General features: G+C 30.9%; 1 protein-coding gene across 2 annotated transcripts; it reads right to left on the bottom strand.

The window, feature by feature from the left end:
* Nucleotides 1–8,184: 8,184 nt before the first annotated feature.
* Nucleotides 8,185–20,894, bottom strand: LOC123884858 (stem 28 kDa glycoprotein-like). Of its 2 annotated transcripts, XM_045934092.1 has the most exons (4): nt 20,498–20,894; nt 10,307–10,359; nt 9,833–10,042; nt 8,185–8,567 (listed from the first exon to the last, which is right to left on the bottom strand). In XM_045934092.1, the coding sequence occupies exons 1-4, from the start codon at nt 20,846–20,848 to the stop codon at nt 8,387–8,389; spliced, it is 795 nt and encodes a 264-aa protein (XP_045790048.1). In that variant the 5' UTR covers nt 20,849–20,894; the 3' UTR covers nt 8,185–8,386. The 2 variants fall into 2 exon arrangements, with proteins under 2 accessions (XP_045790048.1, XP_045790047.1); XM_045934091.1 differs by lacking the exons at nt 8,185–8,567; nt 9,833–10,042; nt 10,307–10,359 and adding exons at nt 17,560–17,869; nt 19,501–19,710 and having other exon boundaries at nt 20,445–20,887.

Genomic DNA, 20,894 nt, shown 5'->3' with positions numbered 1-20,894 from the left:
AAATTCATATTCGGTAAATCACTTGTCCATGGTGGACCACTTGTGAAGGTGGTCCACCGTAGCATTAGCCCCTTAATATAAGTCTTGTTGAAATTTTTCACACATTAAGAAATGTTGATACCGTAATACGGAAATGGATATGGATATGTTGCAGTTGAGTTTTAACTGCAGGGATATGCTGTAAAGTCTTTTAGCTATGTTTTATAATTTAATTAAATTATTTAAATAGTAATAGGACAATTTACTCCACTGTGTGGTCCTGCAGTAACTGCAGGCAATCTTGATCCGTGTAATACTCCATTCGGTCATATATATATAAAAGAAAATTTCTATTTTTTTAGATTTATTGTGAAATGAAAATATCTAGACTATACATTCATTTCATAATGAATCTAAAAAGTAGAAGTTTTTTAAATATAGGACCGGAGAGAGTAAATGTGTACTTTTTGAGTATTACAATTACTAAATTATCCTTTGTAAGAAGATGTATTTGTAGTTGAGTTTTCGTATTCCAAGTGAAGTATGATTATGTTTGGAAAAGTAATAATAAATGTATCTAGGGAATTGAAAATGGACTTATATTTAGGGAAAAATTTTATTTTTAAAATAGAGATTATAATTAGGGACGAAGGGAGTAAATGCAAATGCACATATTATAAGTAATTTAAAAATAGAATTATTAGTTTTTATAAAAAAAATTAGAATTATTACACTCCAAGGTTGCAAGTCAACATTACTACATTTTTTTTTTATATATATAAAGGCTAGTGTAGTGCAAAGACATCAGTTGTAGAAACTCATCATCCCAACTATGTTGACACCTTAAGCATCACCAATCATTTGCAGCACCACGCACAAAATTTTATTGATAAGAATGCAACTGAATATTGAGGGGACTAGACCAAAACCCAAGAAAAACAATCAAATGAATCTATAAGAATTGCGAAAAAAATTCTTAACAATAAAACTAGGAACTTTATCCCACCAATTATCTTCCCAAAAAGTTAAATTAAAGTGAGTTTTAATTTTACTTATTGTTGATTTTTAATTTCTACCGATGCTTAAACACTAGTATGCATTTAGTCTAGTGACCCTGAAAATGTAACAATAGCTCGCCAAATTCATGGTATTTGGACACATAAACACTAAGATGAGATCATTGAAATATAATAATAGTAATTTTTTACTCTAGTAAATTATAAAGATTATTATCCACACCTATGGCTATGTGAATTGCTTTGGTGAAAACACCATATGTACCATTTGTTCCCATGAACTTTTATTTATCTTGTTTTCATTATTTAATCACTTAATATTCCCCACCGTTTGAATCAGACAGAAAGAGACGTTGAGAAGAGGCCAAAATGGATTAATCTATTAAGTGCTTCCTTAAACAACCATTATAATAGTCATGGACTTGTGATTCAAACATTAACAAAGAGGGTTTAGTATTTTATACGATAATCTGCATCAACACTTAGTTCAAGAAAATGGAGTCCAATTTGTTTGGTCTAGTGGCTTAATTGTGCTGCTGCTTTCGTCACTTGCTACATTAATCCATTTCTTTATACGCACAAAGTTACATAAATCTACGATAATTAAGGAAGTAGAGTACTAGTAGTACTTACCAACTTACCACCATAGTACTACTAGTACTAATCTCTTATTCTCTTTGGATTTTGAGATAATTAAAATTTGTCTAATGGATTAAAGTATTTTATAAAAATATTCATTTATCATCAACTTTAAATTTTAAATTAAATTGGTTTTTTTTTTCTTCCTGGTATACAATAAATGGTTTGTTGAAGCCTCGATACATACATGTTTGAATTTGCAGTGAGATTGACAGAATCACAATGAATCAACATGGTTTTGGAAAAATCAATACTTTATAGTTTTCAAATTGCCAATTTTGTCAAATTCACCGTCAATTCAAACATTCACTTAAAATATACTTTTTGTCAAAATCACAATGGCAGATAATTTAGTCAAACTCACCATGCCGCCAATGCAATCATACCGATACTGTTGGAACAAATGTTGAAGCATAACTAGACACACACTCACACTTTGTGATTTGAGAGAGAAGAAGATAAGGGAGAAAAGAGGAATTTGTTTATTGAATTGAAGAATGAAAAAGATGGTTACAAGAGGTTCTAAGAGGTTAAAAACAAAATGTGAGATTACAACTGTATTTATAGACTATATAGTGTAACTACCCCTCTAGTAACTAACTAACTGCAATGCTTAACTGTCTAACCGACTAACTAACTGCTTAACTACTTTACAACTGTAACAACAAATAACAGATAAGATGCCTAAGTATCTAGTGGCACATTACAGTACTGAATAGGTTTGACAATTACAAACAACATGCTCCCTTAATTTCAAACCTATACATCAATTTCTAACTTGAAAAACTCCAAGTGAATTTCTTAAGCTCAAAAACCTATCTGTTTTCAAACTCTTTGTCAAAATATCTGCAACCTGAGAACCAGTTGCACAATGCTCCACTTCTAGGCTTCCTTGATTAACTTGCTCCCTTAGAAAGTGAAACCTTGCCTCGATGTGTTTGCTTCTACCATGAAGCACTGGATTTTTAGCTAAGTTTATGGCAGACTTGTTGTCAATCTGCAACTTGATTGGTCTTTCAACATCTACCTTTAGCTTCTTTAAAACTAATTCAATCCATAATGCTTGACAAGCAGCATATGAATCAGCAATATACTCTGCTTCACATGATGAAAGGGCAACTACTGGTTGCTTCCTTGAACACCAAGAAACTGAAACATCCATGAACTTGAAGAAATAACCAGTGGTACTCCTTCTATCAATCTTGTGACCACACCAGTCAGCATATGAATAGCAAATTATCTCTTGCCTTGCATTCCTTGTTGATGTTGGAAAGAGAATTCCAAACTCTAGTGTACCAGCTATGTACCTCGGTACTCTTATAGCTGCATTCATGTGTGACTTTCTGGGCTCTTCCATGAACCTACTTACCAAGCCCTTAACAAAGCATATATCTGGCCTACTCTTGCACATATATCTCAAGCATCTAATAACTTGCTTGAACATTGTAGAATCTTCACTATGATTCTTCACCTTGATTCTACAATCTGCTTCTTCACTTTGCTTTTTTTTCCTGCCTTGAGATTCACTTCCATTGTGGGCTTACTTTCAACCATATTGAATCTTCTCAATATTTCCCCAGCATACTTCTTTTGATGTAGCATTAACCCTCTTGTAGTTCTCAGAAATTCTTTTCTTAAGAAACAAGATATTATGCCTACACCTGTCACTTTAGACCCAGTTATTGGTTTATCAGCCAATAATGCACACTGCACTAATTCACATTCTTTATTGACTCCACTATCACCTGCAAACTCACATTCTTGCCATCCGGTTGGAACTTATCTTTTCCTTTTTGATCTGACTTTTGTTTCTACACTAGCCTTAACTTCTAATGCTTCAACCTCTGTCTGAGCATTACAGTCTCTTGTTCTTATTGATCTGGCTCTTGTTTCTACATTAGCCTCAATTATTGATTCTGTTTTTGATGCTTCAACAACTGCTTCAGCATCTGTCTCAACACTAGGGTCTCTAGCCCTTGTTGATCTGACTTTTGTTCCTACATTGACCTCAATTTCTGGTTCTGGTGCTTCGCCATCTGCTTCCACATCTGTCTCAGCAGTACAGTCACTATCACTGTCTTCATCTTTTGTTGTGCTTATCACCGGCCTACTACTGCTACTGCCAGAAATCCAATCCCAGGATTTTGCTTCATCAACTATGACATCTCTACTGAATGTCATTTTCTTTGACTTACGGTCATACAACTTGTATGCACCAGTTGCATGATAGCCAACTAGGATCATAAACTCACTTCTATCATCCAACTTTTTTCTCTTGACCTCTGTACATGTTTGCAACACAATGCACCAAAAACTCTAAAGTGACTGACACTTGGCTTCTTGCCACACTGACCTCTTCAGGAACCTTATCTTTGAGCTTTCTTGTTGGACATCTGTTCAACACATAAACTGCAGAGTTAACTGCTTCACCCCAAAATGACTTAGGCAGATTTCGATGCTTCACCATGCATCTAGCCATGTTAAGTATTGCTCTGTTACTTCTCTCAGCCAAACCATTATGTTGAGGTGTGTATGGAGCTGTGACTTCATGTTTAATACAATTTTCTTCACAAAATGACTCAAACCTCCTTGAAATATACTCACTAGTCACCACCTCCATCAGTTCTAAGAATCTTAATTCTCCTGCTGCTTTGATTCTCTACTAAAGCCTTGAATCTCTTGAATACATCAAATGTCTCACCTTTTGACTGTATCAAGTAAATCCACATCTTTCTACTATACTTATCCACAAATGTTATGAAGTACCTGTTTCCACCAAGTGATTCAACATCAAATGGCACACACACATCTGAGTGTACAACTTCCAAAATATTTGCTGATCTTAATGGCAAAGATTTTGTGAAAACATTCCTGGCTTGCTTGCCTACTAAGCAACCATCACAAATCTTATCTGGCATCTGAATTCTAGGCAATCCTGCTACCATCTCCTTACTTGTTAATTGATTCAAGTATTTAAAGTTCAAATGACCAAACCTTAAATGCCATAACCAATTTTTCTTATCTTCTGCAACTGCAGCTTTCATACATTCAACTTCAGTATTGTTGATCATAGTTTTGAATGTTCTATTCTTTGATAAAGGTGACCTCAATACTAACATGTTGGCAGAATCATAAAGCTCAAAATTTTCATTCTTTATACTGACTGAGAAGCCTTTCTCTATCAATTGACCAACACTAAGCAAGTTACAATCCATACCTGGTACAAACAAGATGTCTTCAACTATGGCTAAACTGCCATTCTTTCTCTTGATCACCATGTTACCAGTGCCTTCTTCTTGAATGGATCTGTCATCTGCCAATTTAACTTTGCTTTTTCTTGTGTCATCAAATTTGATTAGCCAGTTTTGATGCCTTGTCATATGGTTGGAACATCCTGTATCCAAAAACCATTCTCCATTTGCCATTTTTCCTTCAGAAACTACAGCCATGAATGTAACTGCTCCATTATCTGAACCTTCTTGCACAAGCTTTGCCTCATCATCTGAATCTGATACCTTTTCTTTCCCTTTCTTGTACCAGCAATCAAATGCATAATGACCCCTTTTTTCACAATTATATCACTGGATGTGACTCTTATCCTTTTTCTTCGTATTTGATGTTCCTCCTCCTTTCTTAAAGGATTCAAATTTTTCATCAAATTTACTGTGCTTTTGTGAAAATTTCGTTGATTTCTCATAATTCTTTCCTTTATTTCCACCATTATTCTTGAATGTGTGTGCTTGCATCGCTTGTACAGATTCTTGAGCATTCTTTCTTTTATTTATCACTAATTCATGTGCTTCTAAAGAGCCAACAAGATCTTCCAATTGCATAGTTGAAAAACTACCAGATTCTTGTATAGCAGCAATAATGTGATCATAGTTAGGGATTAATGTTCTCATTACCTTTTCTATGATCATGCGATATGTTATGGTTTCTCCACAATTCTTCATCGTATGAACCAATCCTTGCACCTTTGAGACATACTCTGCAATTGATTCATTCTTTTCCATCTCTAACACTTCATACTGCCTCCTCAGAGCTTGTAATTTCACAGTATTTACCTTTTCTCCACCTTCATAGCATTTGACCAAGATATATCATGCCTCCTTCGAAGTGAGTTCCACAACAAAAGATTACCAACATCAATGAATGGATATGATGATCAAAGTCCAAATATTGTTGAAATTTTACACAGCATACAAGCCAAAAACAAAATCTAGGAGATTTACCTCAACAATGTCTGAATGTGGAGAAGAATTACCACATTGTCACACAATTTCATCATCACCTCTTCCGGGTAGAATCTCAATTCCAGCTGATTGTAGAAATCATCATCACCATCATCAACAAGAAGACTTTGATTGGTATTTCAAATATCTTGAAGATTCTATTTCAAGTTACCCTACAACACATAACACACCGCGTTTCAATCATTCGTCTATGCGTCCAAATATTGCTCCAAATCATTCGTCTATGCGTCCAAGAAGACTTTGATTGGTATTTCAACAATCTTGAAGATTCTATTTCAATGTACCCTACAACACATAACACACCGCGTTTTTTTTAAACATAACACACCGCGTTTTAATCATTCGTATATGCGCCCAAATATTGCTCCAAATACACCATCAAAAAGTGTTTGTGGTGACACTTTCTTTAAACCTTATTATTACTCAAATTTCCCTAATTACATGGCTAATACTCAGTCATTTAAGGCAAAATTAAAGGCACATAGTGCTCCTAAACAAAGACCCGAAGTTAAGAAAAGGCTTTCACTCGGTGAAATGATGGCTGCAAGAAACAGTTAGAATGCAAAAGCCACAATCTTCAAATTTTCAGACACAACATGAAGAAGAATCTTGGTATTCTTGACATTATCTTCTTTTTTTTTTAAGGAAAAATTCATTATTTGTTTTGCTACGATTGACATCCATTATACTATGAGTTAGTGCCTTTTGAATTAGTCGTCCTTTTGATGTGTAGTTTTATCCCACTTTTTGTATTATTTTGGTGTTATTTTGAATAATATTGGGCCATTTTATAATATAAAAAAATAGATTTACTTTTGCCACCCTACTGATTTCTCGCGCGCCATACATATTTCCCGTCATTATAAGAATAAAACTTTTTTGAAAAATACCGTCCGCTACTTAAGTAGCTGATGTTACAAATATAGGATATTTTTTGAGGTGTCCGCCTCCTAAATAGTAAATGGTGGTATTTTGGTAAATTCTTAGAGTGCGTGAGAAAATGAGTAGGGTGACAAAAGTAAATCTCTAAAAAAAATTGAAAAGGGCTTTGAAACCACTTTTCTAGCCCATTTGTTGTAGTATTTTTGTTTCGGCCAAAAAAATTGAAAAGGGCTCACAGAGGAGTTCGAATAGTTTTTATCTATCCACTTTTTGTTTTTTTTGTTTTTTTGGTACATTATCTATCCACTTTTTATTCTGGCTTTGGTATTTTAAAGACTTTATTTATTATGTTAATATTCTGTAAATATTTAGAAACTAGAATTAGGAAATTTCTAGTATTCAATTTTGTTTAATTGTTTTCATCTTCTTTTCGACATTTTAATATTGAAAATATGAGCCGTTTTAGTTGGGCCTCTAGGCCTTCATTGTTCTCAAGTCCGATTTAGGTTTGAGATTCACTTTTACCATCTATTCATTTTCTCGCGCGTCCTATAAACTTACAAAAACATCTCTACCCGTTACTTAAGTAGCGGAACACCCTATCATTGTCTGATACTTAAGTAGCGGACTTTATAAAAATAAAAAATTTGTTAAAATTAGCGGAAGGATAAAACGGGAAAATCGTAGGGCGCGCGGGAAATCGGTAGGGTGGCAAAACTAAATTTCTTTATGTTTTGTTATACTTTTTGGGCTTAGCTCATGTTTTGTTCATTAATTTTCTATTATAGTTTTTGGAGAATTTCTTTTAGCACCGTCTAATTTTTCTCACTCGCCCTGTTAAATTACTAAAATAAACCTAATTGCTAATTAGGCAGCGAACGCAATCCGCTAGAGAAGTAGCGGGTGGCAAAAATATTCAAATTCAACAAAAGAGGAAAAAAATTTACACACCCCACAAGCCTTATGAGAAAAAATTGAATTATTTCACAGCAGCGAAGACTCTGATACATGTAAACAAAGAAAAAAAATTTATATTATAGCTTTAAATTTCAATAGGAAAATTTTTATTGATTTCATTACCACAAAAAACAAAATCATATTAGACAAAACGCGTACATCAAAAAATCCGTCTAGGGATAAAAGTAAGAGAAGAGATCCGTTGACTCCAGGAGTAAGTCTCCATTGACTTACTCCGCTTAATAACTCGATATCGGCATTATATTTCTTCAATCTAACCGTTGAATTCAAAGATCTCATTGAGTAGATCAACTCCACAAATTTTTATAAAAATTCAAAACCGTTTGATACTTTTTCTGATAACTTCAATTGAACGTACGACAAACTTTTAATAAAACCGTTGAATTTCAATAGTCTGAATACATAACTACATTTTTAAAATTTTTAATTACGGTGAATAAAAAAAATAAAATCATAACATACATTCCATTTTCTAAAAAGAATAAGGACACACATGCAATTTATAATTAAAACCACAAAATTAAGAGAAACCTATCTCTTATGTTACATGGTTAATTAATTTTATTTGAGAAAATAAAAATTAGGTAGCTTGAATTGGAATACATGATATAGGAACTTGATATAGCTAGAAAAGGTTAATTAGGCAATGTAGTAGATAGGATCAGGAAGCTTGAAAGTCCTATTGCCAATGTTTGTTCCAAGAATATCACTCCATTGATCTCCAATGTTTCCAATGATTTTGTATCCTTCTTCCTCTAGCTTCTTTCTTTCAGTTGATTTATATGTAACTGCTGTTTTACCATGATATATTGTTGTATCCCTGCACAAGTATATTTTTTAAAATTATATTACATATTAAATTAAAATTATATGAAATATCATAAAAATTTAGAGATTTCATCACACTCAATATAAATATTGTTAATTTGATTGTTGGAACTTGGAATGACAAAAAAACAACATCATTACCAAATATTCCAATTGATTTCATATATCCCATCACGTGAACAGTGTGTATTTTTTTTTTCTTTTTTCGTTTCGTTCGTTAAAGATAATCTTAGATCCTTTTGAGAAAAGAAAATCGAAGAATGCTCGAGTCAGTTCATAAGTGAACATTATTATGACTCTAGTGAACATTATTATGACTCGTAGTACAAAGAAAAGGAAAAAAAAACGACTCGAACCACACCAAAAATTCAAGGAAGTAGATTTCATATACAATTTCATATGTGTGTAACAAATATGAATATTTCTTATAATCAGAATTTAAATATTTGTTAGTTATAGGTTGTGGGCTAGACTTAATCCCTAGTGTGTATTAATCTTTATCATATTAGTTTAATTTGTTCATAATATTTTTTGATTAATTTAGTTATAGAATATGTCCCATGCAAGTCATGTGGTATGACAACAGTTTAGTTGATACAATATCAACAAAACCTATTTAACTTATACATCAGCAGATCAATAATTGAGTTAGTTTATTGTATTAGTTTAATTTATATTATAAACGTACTATTTTTGATTTGTTGAAAGAGTAAACAACTAGTAGGCCTACAAAGATGATTTGGTTGTTGAATAAGAGAGTTGAAAGATACTTATTGAGAGTAATATTTTATTTTTTATGTAGAGTAATGTTATTTGAACATTAAAAAATTTATAAACTATTTGATAATGTATATATTTATTTTAATCTCTCTTATTTTTTACTTTACATATACACATTTCAAAATACACAAATAAAAAAATTAACAACAAATTTGACGATATATAAATTTTTTATGTTCGTCCGTCATTTCTCTTTGATTCCGACCTTCAGAAAAAAAAACAATAATACTAATATCGATTATATTTTTTTATTAAAAAAAAAGAGAGTAAACAAAAGTCTCTAGCTATAACCAATCGTTAGTTGGTTCAGTGGTGATTGGCGCTGAACTTGGTAGGGAGGACCGCGGTTCGATCTCCCGCAACTGCGATCGGGAGGGGGCTGAAACCACTTAATGCCAGAACTGACCCCCGAACTAGATTAAAACTGGTGGTGAAAAAAAAGGCTCTAGCTATAAGAATAAGATGAAGAAAACTTACTTTAAAATGAGCTTTTCCCATGTGTGATAGCCAGCTTTTTTCAAGTTCTTAGCAGTAATGTCTCTTTGTTTAAGTGGTCTTCCTGTTAAGAAAGCAATCTTGATACCAAGATTCAATAATTTGTTGTACAATTTTTGAGTCTCTGGTAGTGCTGGTGCTGCTCCAAGATCAACCCATTCATTGAACAATGTCTCGTCGAATGGATTCACCCTACCAAGAAAAAATATATATATTGTCACAAATGTAATGAAAAAGTTAAAAAAAAAAAAATTAGAGTGAGAGAATGTTGCTATGTTCAAAACAAAAGTTCTTACCGTTCATAAAATTATTATTAATAATATATTTGTCGTTCAAAAGAAAATTCTTACCGTTCCTAAAATAGTTACAAAAGATCATGAGCATATACAATTCTATCCAAAAAAAAAAATAATTAAAGAAAAAAAGAAATTAATTAAAGATGATGAGCTAGCATACCCAAATCCATGTTTAGCATAATAAGGAAGATTAGATAGAGTAGTTTCATCAATGTCAAAAACCCATATATCTTTACCATCTCCACTTAGATTGAGACTCTTAACATAGAAATAAGCTTCACGGTTAACAACTTTAGAGTCAGCTCTATATTGATCACCTAACAAATAGTTTCCAACATATTTTTCACATTCTATTGGAACAGTTTTCCAATTTATAACGTTGTGTGCTTCAACACCAAGTCTCCAACTAGAACATGACACTTCTTGAATGTAGTGTCCACCTGAACCAATTTTCACTCTAAGTGGGAAAATTTGGTTGGTTGAACCATGCTCATTGAAAAGAATATTACCATGACATGTTGCTAAGAGTAGTGTAACAAAAATGGAAATCAAGAAAATCTTCATTCTTATGAAAATATGAATGCTTAATTTGTAACTTAGTTAATTGCTTATTTTGGTGTAGAGGGCATTGTTCTTGTTCTTATATAGACAAATATCTTGAAAGGAATATATGATTGGTGAATATAATAATAAGACAATGAAATTATTGAAAAAATAAATAATAGGATAATGAAAAAGATAAGTTGAATGATGTGTACAAATTATTTATTCTATTTCTTGGCTTTGTAAATTTAATATTTAAATAAATGTGCGTATTCCTACAAACGTCCTGAAAAATATATTTTTATTGAAAAAATAAATCGACCCGTTTAAAATGAAGGATTAAATATATATTTCAAGACTCCTTTTTTTGGCTACAATCAAGACTCCTTCTTCTAGTATGGATGGCATGTCCCTGTCGTAAAAGGGTCCAATGGTAAATTAAACCTCTTAATTTGATTGAGTCTTACCGATTTTTAGTGGTCAAAATATGGAACCCATACCATATTTTTTTTTTTGGCAAAAAACCCATACCATAAGTTATGCATGGATGATAGTGTATATTATTTGAAAATGAAATTGAGTATTTTAATCAAAAGAGTAAAATAAAATCGGCAATATATACTACTCCCTCCGTCTCAAAATATAAGCAAAAGGTGGTCAACAAAAGTGGATGTGTTTGGTCAAATTTTTAACCAAATACATCAAGTTTCTTTGATCTATTTTTGCTTATATGTTGGGACGGAGGGAGTATTTTTTTTCAAGTAGTTTAGTGGCTAAAATTTCACTTTTTAAAGTGAAAATAAATGGAAGTATTGAGATTCGAACTCTGATCCCTACATATTATATGTAATGTCCCTGACAATTGAATTATGTTCACGGGGAAGAAAATATATATATTATTTCTGATTAAATGAATAAAATAAAACCGGAAATTAATATATATTATTTCCCGACTCATGAGAGCACAAATTCAGAGAGAAACGATACATTCATAACAACAAACTATTCTACGATGGTCTAAGTCTCAGAGTGGTAGATACAAATGCAACATTGATGCATCTTTTTCTATACCTCAAAATAAAGTTGACATTGGAATGTGTATAAGAGATGATTGTTAGAAGTTCTACATTGACTAGAGATATGGTAAAGATAGTCTTTATAAGTGTAGTGCAAACTTCAACTCTCAAGCTACCTTTTGTGGTTGAGTATAGACCTCTAAAATTCTAATAATGAGCAATAAAGGTTTGTTCTTGCCAAAACATAATGGATCTCGTCAATCCCAAACATTGACATTGGTGAAGCTCTTGGTCTTCTTAATGTGTTAAACTAGATTCATGAGCTACAATTGGAAAATGTCGATTTTGAGCTTGATTCCAGAAACGTCGTAACGGGAGTCATAACGAGATTTCATATATAGTAAGAAAGATGATGTGTCTGAGTTTGATGATGTAATAAAAGATTGTTTATATGTTCATAGTTCTCATTTTAGAAACTCGCGTGTTGAGTGTATTAGAAGACAAACCAATAAAATTATTGGGTTGGAAATCATTCTAAACATTTTGGTGGTTTGAATTCATTGAATCTAGATATTGAAAAAATATTGAAATTATGGTTTATTGTTGAGACTTATTTCTTCTAACCCTAGTATCTCTTTGTAAGCAATGGATTGAAAAGTTATTTTTTCTTCCATAACGTATGTAATTATTGAACCGAACTAAATAAATAAATATTGGTGTGTTCGTCTTATTTTCCTTTACTCATTTTATTGTTTGTCATTGTTATTGAACTAGATAGATTGATTATTGATTGCTACTAATTTTTCTCTACAGATCATAATATTGGTGTGTTTTGACGAATTCACAACATTTATCATACTAGTTTAATTAAGTTGTTGAGATATTGTTTTTATTATTTTAGTTAATATAATATGTAATGTGATGAAACTCATGAGTCTTGACAATGAATAAAAAGTGAAAAAAAGTTTGCAATATGATATGATTTGTTAGTTTATTTGTATGAAATCAATACACAATCCAACATATAGTATTCACTCTCTCTGTACCAAAATATAAATGAAAATTGGTCAAATAAAATTGATGCATGTATTTAGTTCAAATTTTAAACTAAATACATTAATTTTCTTTGATCAATTTTCTCTTATATTTTAAGACGGAGATAATATAATAATAGGATAACTTAAGGTTTGATTAACTGGTAAAATAACATGTATTAGATTTTGTGGTTTTGGGTTTGAATGTAATAAGTGTCCTATGAAATCTTCTCTAACTTAAATTGTAGCATAATCTCCTAATCTTAAATTTTCGTTCTAAAAAAATATATAGTAATAGGATGACCAATAATAATTCTTTTTTTTGGTACATAATGAAATTCTAACATAATGAAATCCTTGAATTATTATTAGTTTTTTAATTAATTAAAAGTAAAAATAAACTACTACTAATTAATGAATCTCTAGATAACTCGTCTTATGTTTTTTTTATTGCGATGAAAATAAACACAAACAAAAAAGAAGAAAAACAATAGACTAAGTCATCAGTTGTCTATACTCCGAAGGTATCTGTAAGAAGAATGTTATCCAACTAAGGAGGAGGAGCAATCCAAATCTTGAAGGAGTCAACATTAGTAGCACCAAATTTGGCCAACCAATCAACACATTCGTTCCATTCTTTCAAAGTATGAGCAAATGAGATCATCCAAGGAAGAGAAGTGAGCTTAAGAAATCTTATGTTAATTCAATTTATTTATTTATTTTTAAAATAAAGCATAAAAAATCTTACTCGCAACAAAGTCTTATGTTCTATACCATGCTCATGGGTTTAGAAAATGACCATAACATTTCAATCCTCATATTCCCTAAGGAACAAAATGAGCTCAAGGAAAGCGGCCAGAGGAAACTCAAGGTTAGACGAAATGAAAATGAGTACCTAATTCGTAAGTCAATATCGGTCGACATCTTAACTTTAAATGAGACTATTAACGAAGAAGATGAAGCTTTTATGTGCAATCATTGTTTGAAATCACATAAAAACTTGAAGTGCTCAAAGAAGGTAAACAAATGGTAGCGTAATATTGTAAGAGAGAAAGCGTAAAAGATATGTAATCCATTATTACCCTTCTACAAAAGGGTTAAGGAATTGGATTTCCAGTTATAACATCGTAATGCATTATAGTTATAACTCCCAACCATTTGATCTTAAATTAACAACTCAGATTTTTTTTTTTTTTTGGTACATATTAACAACTCAGATTTATTATTGCGTGAAATTGCATGAACATCGCACAACAAACAATTCTGGTCCGACAAGTATTGTGCTAATGGTAAAGCTAATTTAACAAAAGTATATGCATCAATGTGGTATGTCACCTAGGCTATGTTTGGATTGGTGGTAAAGGATGGAATGGAATGGAATGGAGTGGTAACTAACTAAGTTCCATTGTTTGGATTTGCAAAAAATAAATGGAGTGGAATGGAACACAATGGAACCCATTCCATCCCATACCATCCAATCTTCTAATTTTCTTTCCCCTCCAAATTGGGGTGTATGCAATGGAATGAATATTTATAAAATATATCTAAACAATGGAATGGTATCTTTACTCCATTCCGCTCCATTCCACTCCATTCCATTATGTTTCATTCCGCTCCATTCCATTTTGTACCACCAATCCAAACATAGCCTAAAGAACCGTTACTTAATTTACTTCGTCTTTAATAGTTCTCGTATATGAGAGAATATTAGTCGCATGCTTAATTTTGAAACACACTCCTAAGCCGAGATCAAATTGAAGCTTTTTAGAATTTAAGCATCTTCTCCACAAATTTCAATCTTACAAGTCTTTTGATTCAGTCAACATTTCCAGTATGCCTTGAATTTTACTTTTACGTGTCAATTAATTTCAAGTATTTCTAGTAATTAAAAAATTTTCTTTATTTTTGTTGAGAATATTAAAAATTTATTCTTTAAGTTTGAATAAAGTGGAGAATCCTAAAAATGAACTTTAGTCATTATATAGTATATAATATAATGCAATGTTTTTATTAACTAAATTACATTATAACATTATACTTACAAAAAGACTAAATTCACACACTTTAATTAACTTATTCCACTTTAAGTATTTTTAATTTAATTATCATTTTAAATTCGAGTTATTTACTTCCAATCAATTTGCTATATACCCTTTTCAACTAATTTCAACCTCAAAACTCATACTAGTATTTGAGCTAGATATTTTCAAAATTGGCATCCATACACGTAAAACTATAGTACTTAATGAAATGCTTTGAATTTGTTATTGTAAAATATTAAGCTCATGTGGTTAATGATTTCCTTCTAAGGCGAATCGTTTTGGAGAATTCGAGTTTAATTTTTTATGGTAACAATTTTTTACCAAACTTTACTTATCTCTCGGTCGATTCTAAATTACTAAGACTCCTTTCATCTAAAAAAGGAATAATACTAAAGAAAAATAATTGCCTTAAACAGATCCATAACAAGCTCTCATAGCTTGTTAATTAGAGCATCCCGTTTATGAAAAACTCTAAAAACTTGATCTAGTGGTAAAAAGACAATTTAAATCTGAAAGGTCCTGAGTTCGAATCCTGTTAATGCCATTAAAAGGGGTAAACGTAAATACCACCATCCCTTCACCTTAATTTTTTTGTAACAAAAAAAAAATGCATGAAATTCTTCGGTAATAGTCACTAAAAAAAGGTTTTCTTTGTGAGTTGTGACCACCACCGAAGCTTATCAATTGACCTCAATCCTTAACTCACATCTATTCTTAAATAGACACAAGCCTAAACTAAACATATTAAGGTACACATACATGTTTAATCATTAATCTTTAAAATTTTCTTTTTAATGTGTGTGCTCCAATATTATTGATATTTCTCTATCACAATACGATGCCGAGCTACACTTACATGGACACAATTTTAAACTGATTACCCTTAAACACACATACATATTTTAAAAATAATTAAATATAAAAAAATTAATTAATTATAGTTGATATGAGTTTTCCTAAATAGTAATAATCTATGGTTGTGTCTATCGAAGAATTCCTCCGTAATGCCATACTTTTTAGGGCTTTGGCTAACATGGAAGACTTCATCAAGTTTTCCATGGTGCACAAGTTGTCCATATTATTATAACGAATACGAATTTTACAAAATCGACCATTGGATTGAAAGTTTATATCGTATAGATCATCCATAATTTTTTTTAAAAAAAAATCGAAAATCGTTTGATATGTTATTGAGACCAAACAAGATTAACGGTATACAATAAAAACTCATAAACCGTTAATTTTGATGGGTCTCAATAACATATCAAACAATTTTCGATTTTTTTTAAAATAAATTATAGATGATCTATACAATATAAATTTTCAATCCAACGATCGATTTTGTAAAATTCGTATTCGTTATAATAATATGAACAACTTGTACACCATGAAAGACTTGATGAAGTCTTTATGTTAGAATTGGCCACTTTTTAGTAGTACTATATAGTTTATGGAATTTTCTAATTAACACTAAAATATAATTAACACTAAATTAAAAATAGCACGTGATCCATGCATTATTATTTACATGGTACATACGATAGAGACACGTTTTTGTCCATTAGTCATTGTCTTGACGGACGTCGAATTTTAATTAGTTGTTTAGTACAATGATTAATTGTTCTTTGTCGGCACTCGGCAGGGGTACTCTTGGAATTTCACAAAACCATATAGTACTAAAATCCAATTCATAATTATAGGAACACTTTCGATCAGAGTAAACCGCCATTTTGATTCCTGAAAGTGTCAACCGCTGTCATACAAATCCCCAAATCTATTAAAATGATTTAGAAGTTCCCAATTGTTACTTCTGTTAGTCAATTTAGTCTAAAACGTTAACTTTCTGTTAAATGTGATGATGTGGCATATTGACATATTATATTTCTTTAGCTAATTGGTGGGAGTGTTGGAAGTAAAGAGTTGAACAGATAAGAAGGTGAGTGAGAAAGGTGAAAATATATTATTGATAGCAAGGTGTTCAAGCTTACAATGGTGTAGTGAGAGAGAAACAACCGATCATTTGAAGGATGCGACTATAATAGATTCAGGGACTTGTTTGACAACGCTTGACACTTTCAGGAACCAAAATGATTGTTTACTCCTTTCGATCATCAAGTTCACCCGATAAATGACCTCCATAAAAGACAAACTGTTTGAGAGAAAAATCCGAGTTTTATTTTTTGGTGAATGTTTTGAATAAATATAAGTCTTAGTGGATGTCCATCCTATCCTTTCCATTTCCTATAACTCTCACTATAATGAGTGAACCTTAATTGCATTTGGTCTTTTACTTCCTTCTTTGTATCTTATAAATAGAACTCTTGTTATGATGTAAACACACACATATGAAAAGAATAATACAAAACTTTTATCTTCTCTATCTCTACTCTCTAGCTATTTTAGTTTATTTCTAACGGTGAAACAATTTTTAGTAGAGTTTATTTATTTAAATTTCAAATTATCAAGTTCCCTTCTTCTGTGAATCGGAGATTAACAACAATTTTTTTATTTTTTTTTTATTTTTTATTTTGTTGTCTTTTAATGTGATTTGTAGAACACAAATAAGAAACCATAAAAGTGACCATTTTTTTGGTTTGTCTAGTAGTTAGAGTTTTACATTTTTAAATGTGAATAAATGGGAGTATCAGGGTCCAACCCGATCCATGTAATATTTTGCAATGTCCATGCTAATTGAATTATACTCGCAGGATAAAAGTGACCAATTTTATGAAGGGAACAAGAACACATATACGATTTATAATTAATAAAACCACAAAATTAAGAGAAAGATATCTCTAGTTTTATTTTAGGATTAATTAATACAGTACAAATTAGCTAGCTTGGAATGGATTTCATACATAGTAGAATAAAACATTGATCCATTTGAAAGCTGTAGCTAATTATTAATTAGGCAATGTAGTAGAGGGGATCAGGGAGCTTAAAAGTCCTACTGCCAGTGTTTGTTCCAAGAATATCACTCCATTGATCTCCAATGTTTCCAATTATTCTGTATCCTGCTTCCTCCAGCTTCTTTCTCTCTGATGATTTGTATGAAACTGCTGTTTTGCCATGATATAATGTTGTGTTCCTACAACCAAAAATTTGTAATTAGCTTTAGTATATTTCTGATGTACAATATTCTTTTTTTGTTGTATATAGAAATAGAAAAGTTTAATTATATATAATTAATATTTTTTTTATAGATAGATAAAATGACAAATGTATTATAAATCCACATATATAAATATGTAGATGTGGTTTGAATTCACTAGGGTTGGGAATAGGCCACGCGCCTTACAGGCGCCTTCGGTCTGGCCTTGTGTAAGTCTAGTCTGGTCTGTTTATTAAAAATGTCAGGCTTAGGCTTTTAAAAAAAGCCTGTTTACATAAATATGTCAGACTCATGCTTCTAAAAAAGCCTACAAAGCCTGATAGGCCGACCTGTTTATATTTAATTATTATTATTATTTATATAATATTATTATTTATATTTTTTTTTCAAAGAAAAAATATATTATTATTTAATCATATTTGTTATTTTATTAATTTTTAATTATTGTGCTAATCATTTTATTAGTTTTTTCTTAGTGTTGAAAAAATTATAAAAATTTAAATATTAAATAAGTTTTTAAGGCCTGTTTAGCCTATTTAAAAGACTATATAGAGATATTTATGTAACGCATGCTTTTAAATAGGCTACAAGGTCAGACCAAACTTTAAAAAAGCTCAGGTCATGTCAAAATAAATAACATTTGATAGGCCGTAGGCCAAACTCAGACCTAAAAGAAAATCATAGCATTCACCAACCATCGAATTCACCTATCATAACATTCGGTGTAACTAATGTATTATAAGTCAAATACAATAGTTACTCATTATATTAAAAAATAAATTGAGTTTGCGGAGTAAGGTAGCAAGCAACATCGCTTTCCAATTGATTTCATGAATCTTAACCAACTTATTTAATGTTTACACGTCAAAATATTATTAGTTTAATTTGTCCAAAATAAACTTTTAATTATTTAATTCATAGAACGTGTACCATATGGAAATATTGATCATGATATTGAATAAATTAACATCGATAAAACTTTAGCTGACATGGTATCAATTAGATTGTCAAAAAGAAAAAAAAAATCGACATGGATATCAATAAATCAAACATTTTTTTGTATGAAATTTTATCAACATAACCTATTTAATATAAGAAAAAAATTATAGGTTAGCAAAAATTAAGCTACTTTTTTTTAACACTAGTTTAAAATAGTAAAGTCCTTGAATTATTATTATATATTGTAATTACTATTTTAAAGTCGTGGCTCAACGATCCGTGAGTTTAGCTCAGTTGGTAGGGACATCGCATTATATATGCATGAGCTAGAGTTCAAAAACATTTCACTTATTCACCTATTAATTTAAAGTGAAATTTCTAACCACTAGACTACTTGACAAAAAAAAAGTCTTAGATCAACTGACAAAAAATGCAGAAGTTATTAGTTGGACATCTTGTCCGGGATTCAAAACTCGACTCCTCCACTTATATATGTGTGAGCTTATAATAACTTTGTCATTTTCGTCTATCTACCCAAAAAAATATACTCTCTTATAATGTTGATTCAATATTTTTAAAATAAAATTGATGCTTAATTATTTTCTTGAAGGGTTTAAAGGATAAACAAAGGACCAATATGAACAATTAATTATGTTTAGAAAACTTACTTTAAAATGAGCTTTTCCCATGTGTGATAGCCAACTTTTTTCAAGTTCTTAGCAGTAATGTCTCTTTGTTTGAGTGGTCTTCCTGTTAAGAAAACAATCTTGATACCAAGATTCAATAATTTGTTGTAAAATTTTTGAGTCTCTGGTAGTGCTGGTGCTGCTCCAAGATCAACCCATTCATTGAACAATGTGTCATTGTATGGATTCACCCTATCAATTCATTACAAAAATTGTCAAGAAAATACATTAACACCTTTTTTAACAAGAAAGAAATAACATGGATGCACCATAACATAATTTGGTCCTTAATGTTTATAAAACACAATTTTGTCTCCAATGACTTGAAATATACTACTAACTTTAAATATATTATTTTATTTTATTTTAGTCACAATAATACCAATTCTTTTTTTTTAAGTCCCATATACAAAGACTACTAATTGAATTCTAATTCTCTCACAAAATCTTGGATATGCCAAATTTTGTACCAATTCTAGTTTTTTTGTCGTTTTTCAATTATTGTGACTAAAATTGAACATGAGCATAAATTTGAAGATTAAAAATACAATCAATCCTAATAAAAATTGTTTTTTAATATGTCACTTTTGTTGTATTCAGACCGTTTGTATATCTGTTTGGGTTGAATATGTGGTTTGACTGGGTTAGATTGATGTCTCCCCAGTAATTTGTATTTATTTAGCTTTAATTATAATCTATTTAGGGTGTTGCAGAAGTTTACCGCAGAAACGGGTACCCTTCTGCACCCCATTTGCTTATAAAAAAATGTTTTATTTTAAATATCTAATTTTTTTTTTGTTGCTTTTTATAGGGTAAAATACTAAAAGTAAGTTAACCAAAAAAGTAAGTGAAATTTAATGTAAAGTTAGAGTGTAAATGAAAACAAAACATTAGCAAACAAAAAAAAAGAAGATTAATTAACATACCCAAATCCATGTTTAGCATAATAAGGAAGATTAGATAGAGTAGTTTCATCAATGTCAAACACCCAAATATCTTTACCATCTCCAGCTACATTAACAGTCTTAGCATAAAAATAACCTTCACGGTTAACAAATTTAGAGTCAGCTCTATATTGGTCACCCAAAACATAGTTCCCAACATAATTTTCACACTCAATAGGAACAGTTTTCCAATCAATGATGTTGTGTGCTTCAACACCAAGTCTCCAACTAGCACATGAAACTTCTGGAATGTAGTGTCCACCTGAACCAGTTTTCATTCTAAGTGGGAAAATTTTGAAGGTTGAACCATGTTCATGGACATGGTTTAGAACATCACCATGACATGTTGCTAAGAGTGTTGCAAAAATGAAAAGGAGTGTCTTCATTTTTTGTGAATGGTTAATTGATTTGGTTATTGTTGTTGAGTGGTTT

Source organism: Trifolium pratense, linkage group LG5 (genome assembly GCF_020283565.1).
Source record: "Trifolium pratense cultivar HEN17-A07 linkage group LG5, ARS_RC_1.1, whole genome shotgun sequence".
Lineage (NCBI taxonomy): Eukaryota > Viridiplantae > Streptophyta > Magnoliopsida > Fabales > Fabaceae > Trifolium > Trifolium pratense.
This window is presented reverse-complemented; position numbering and strand designations above follow the sequence as displayed.

Coding starts and splice junctions, on each gene's coding strand:
- LOC123884858 (XM_045934092.1), bottom strand. CDS start 20,848: ATGAAGACACTCCTTTTCATTTTTGCAACACTCTTAGCAACATGTCAT. Junction 10,043..10,306: donor TATGCTAAACATGGATTTGG/GTATGCTAGCTC, acceptor TTTTCTTGGTAG/GGTGAATCCATTCGACGAGA. Junction 8,568..9,832: donor TGGGAAAAGCTCATTTTAAA/GTAAGTTTTCTT, acceptor ATACTTGTGCAG/GGATACAACAATATATCATG.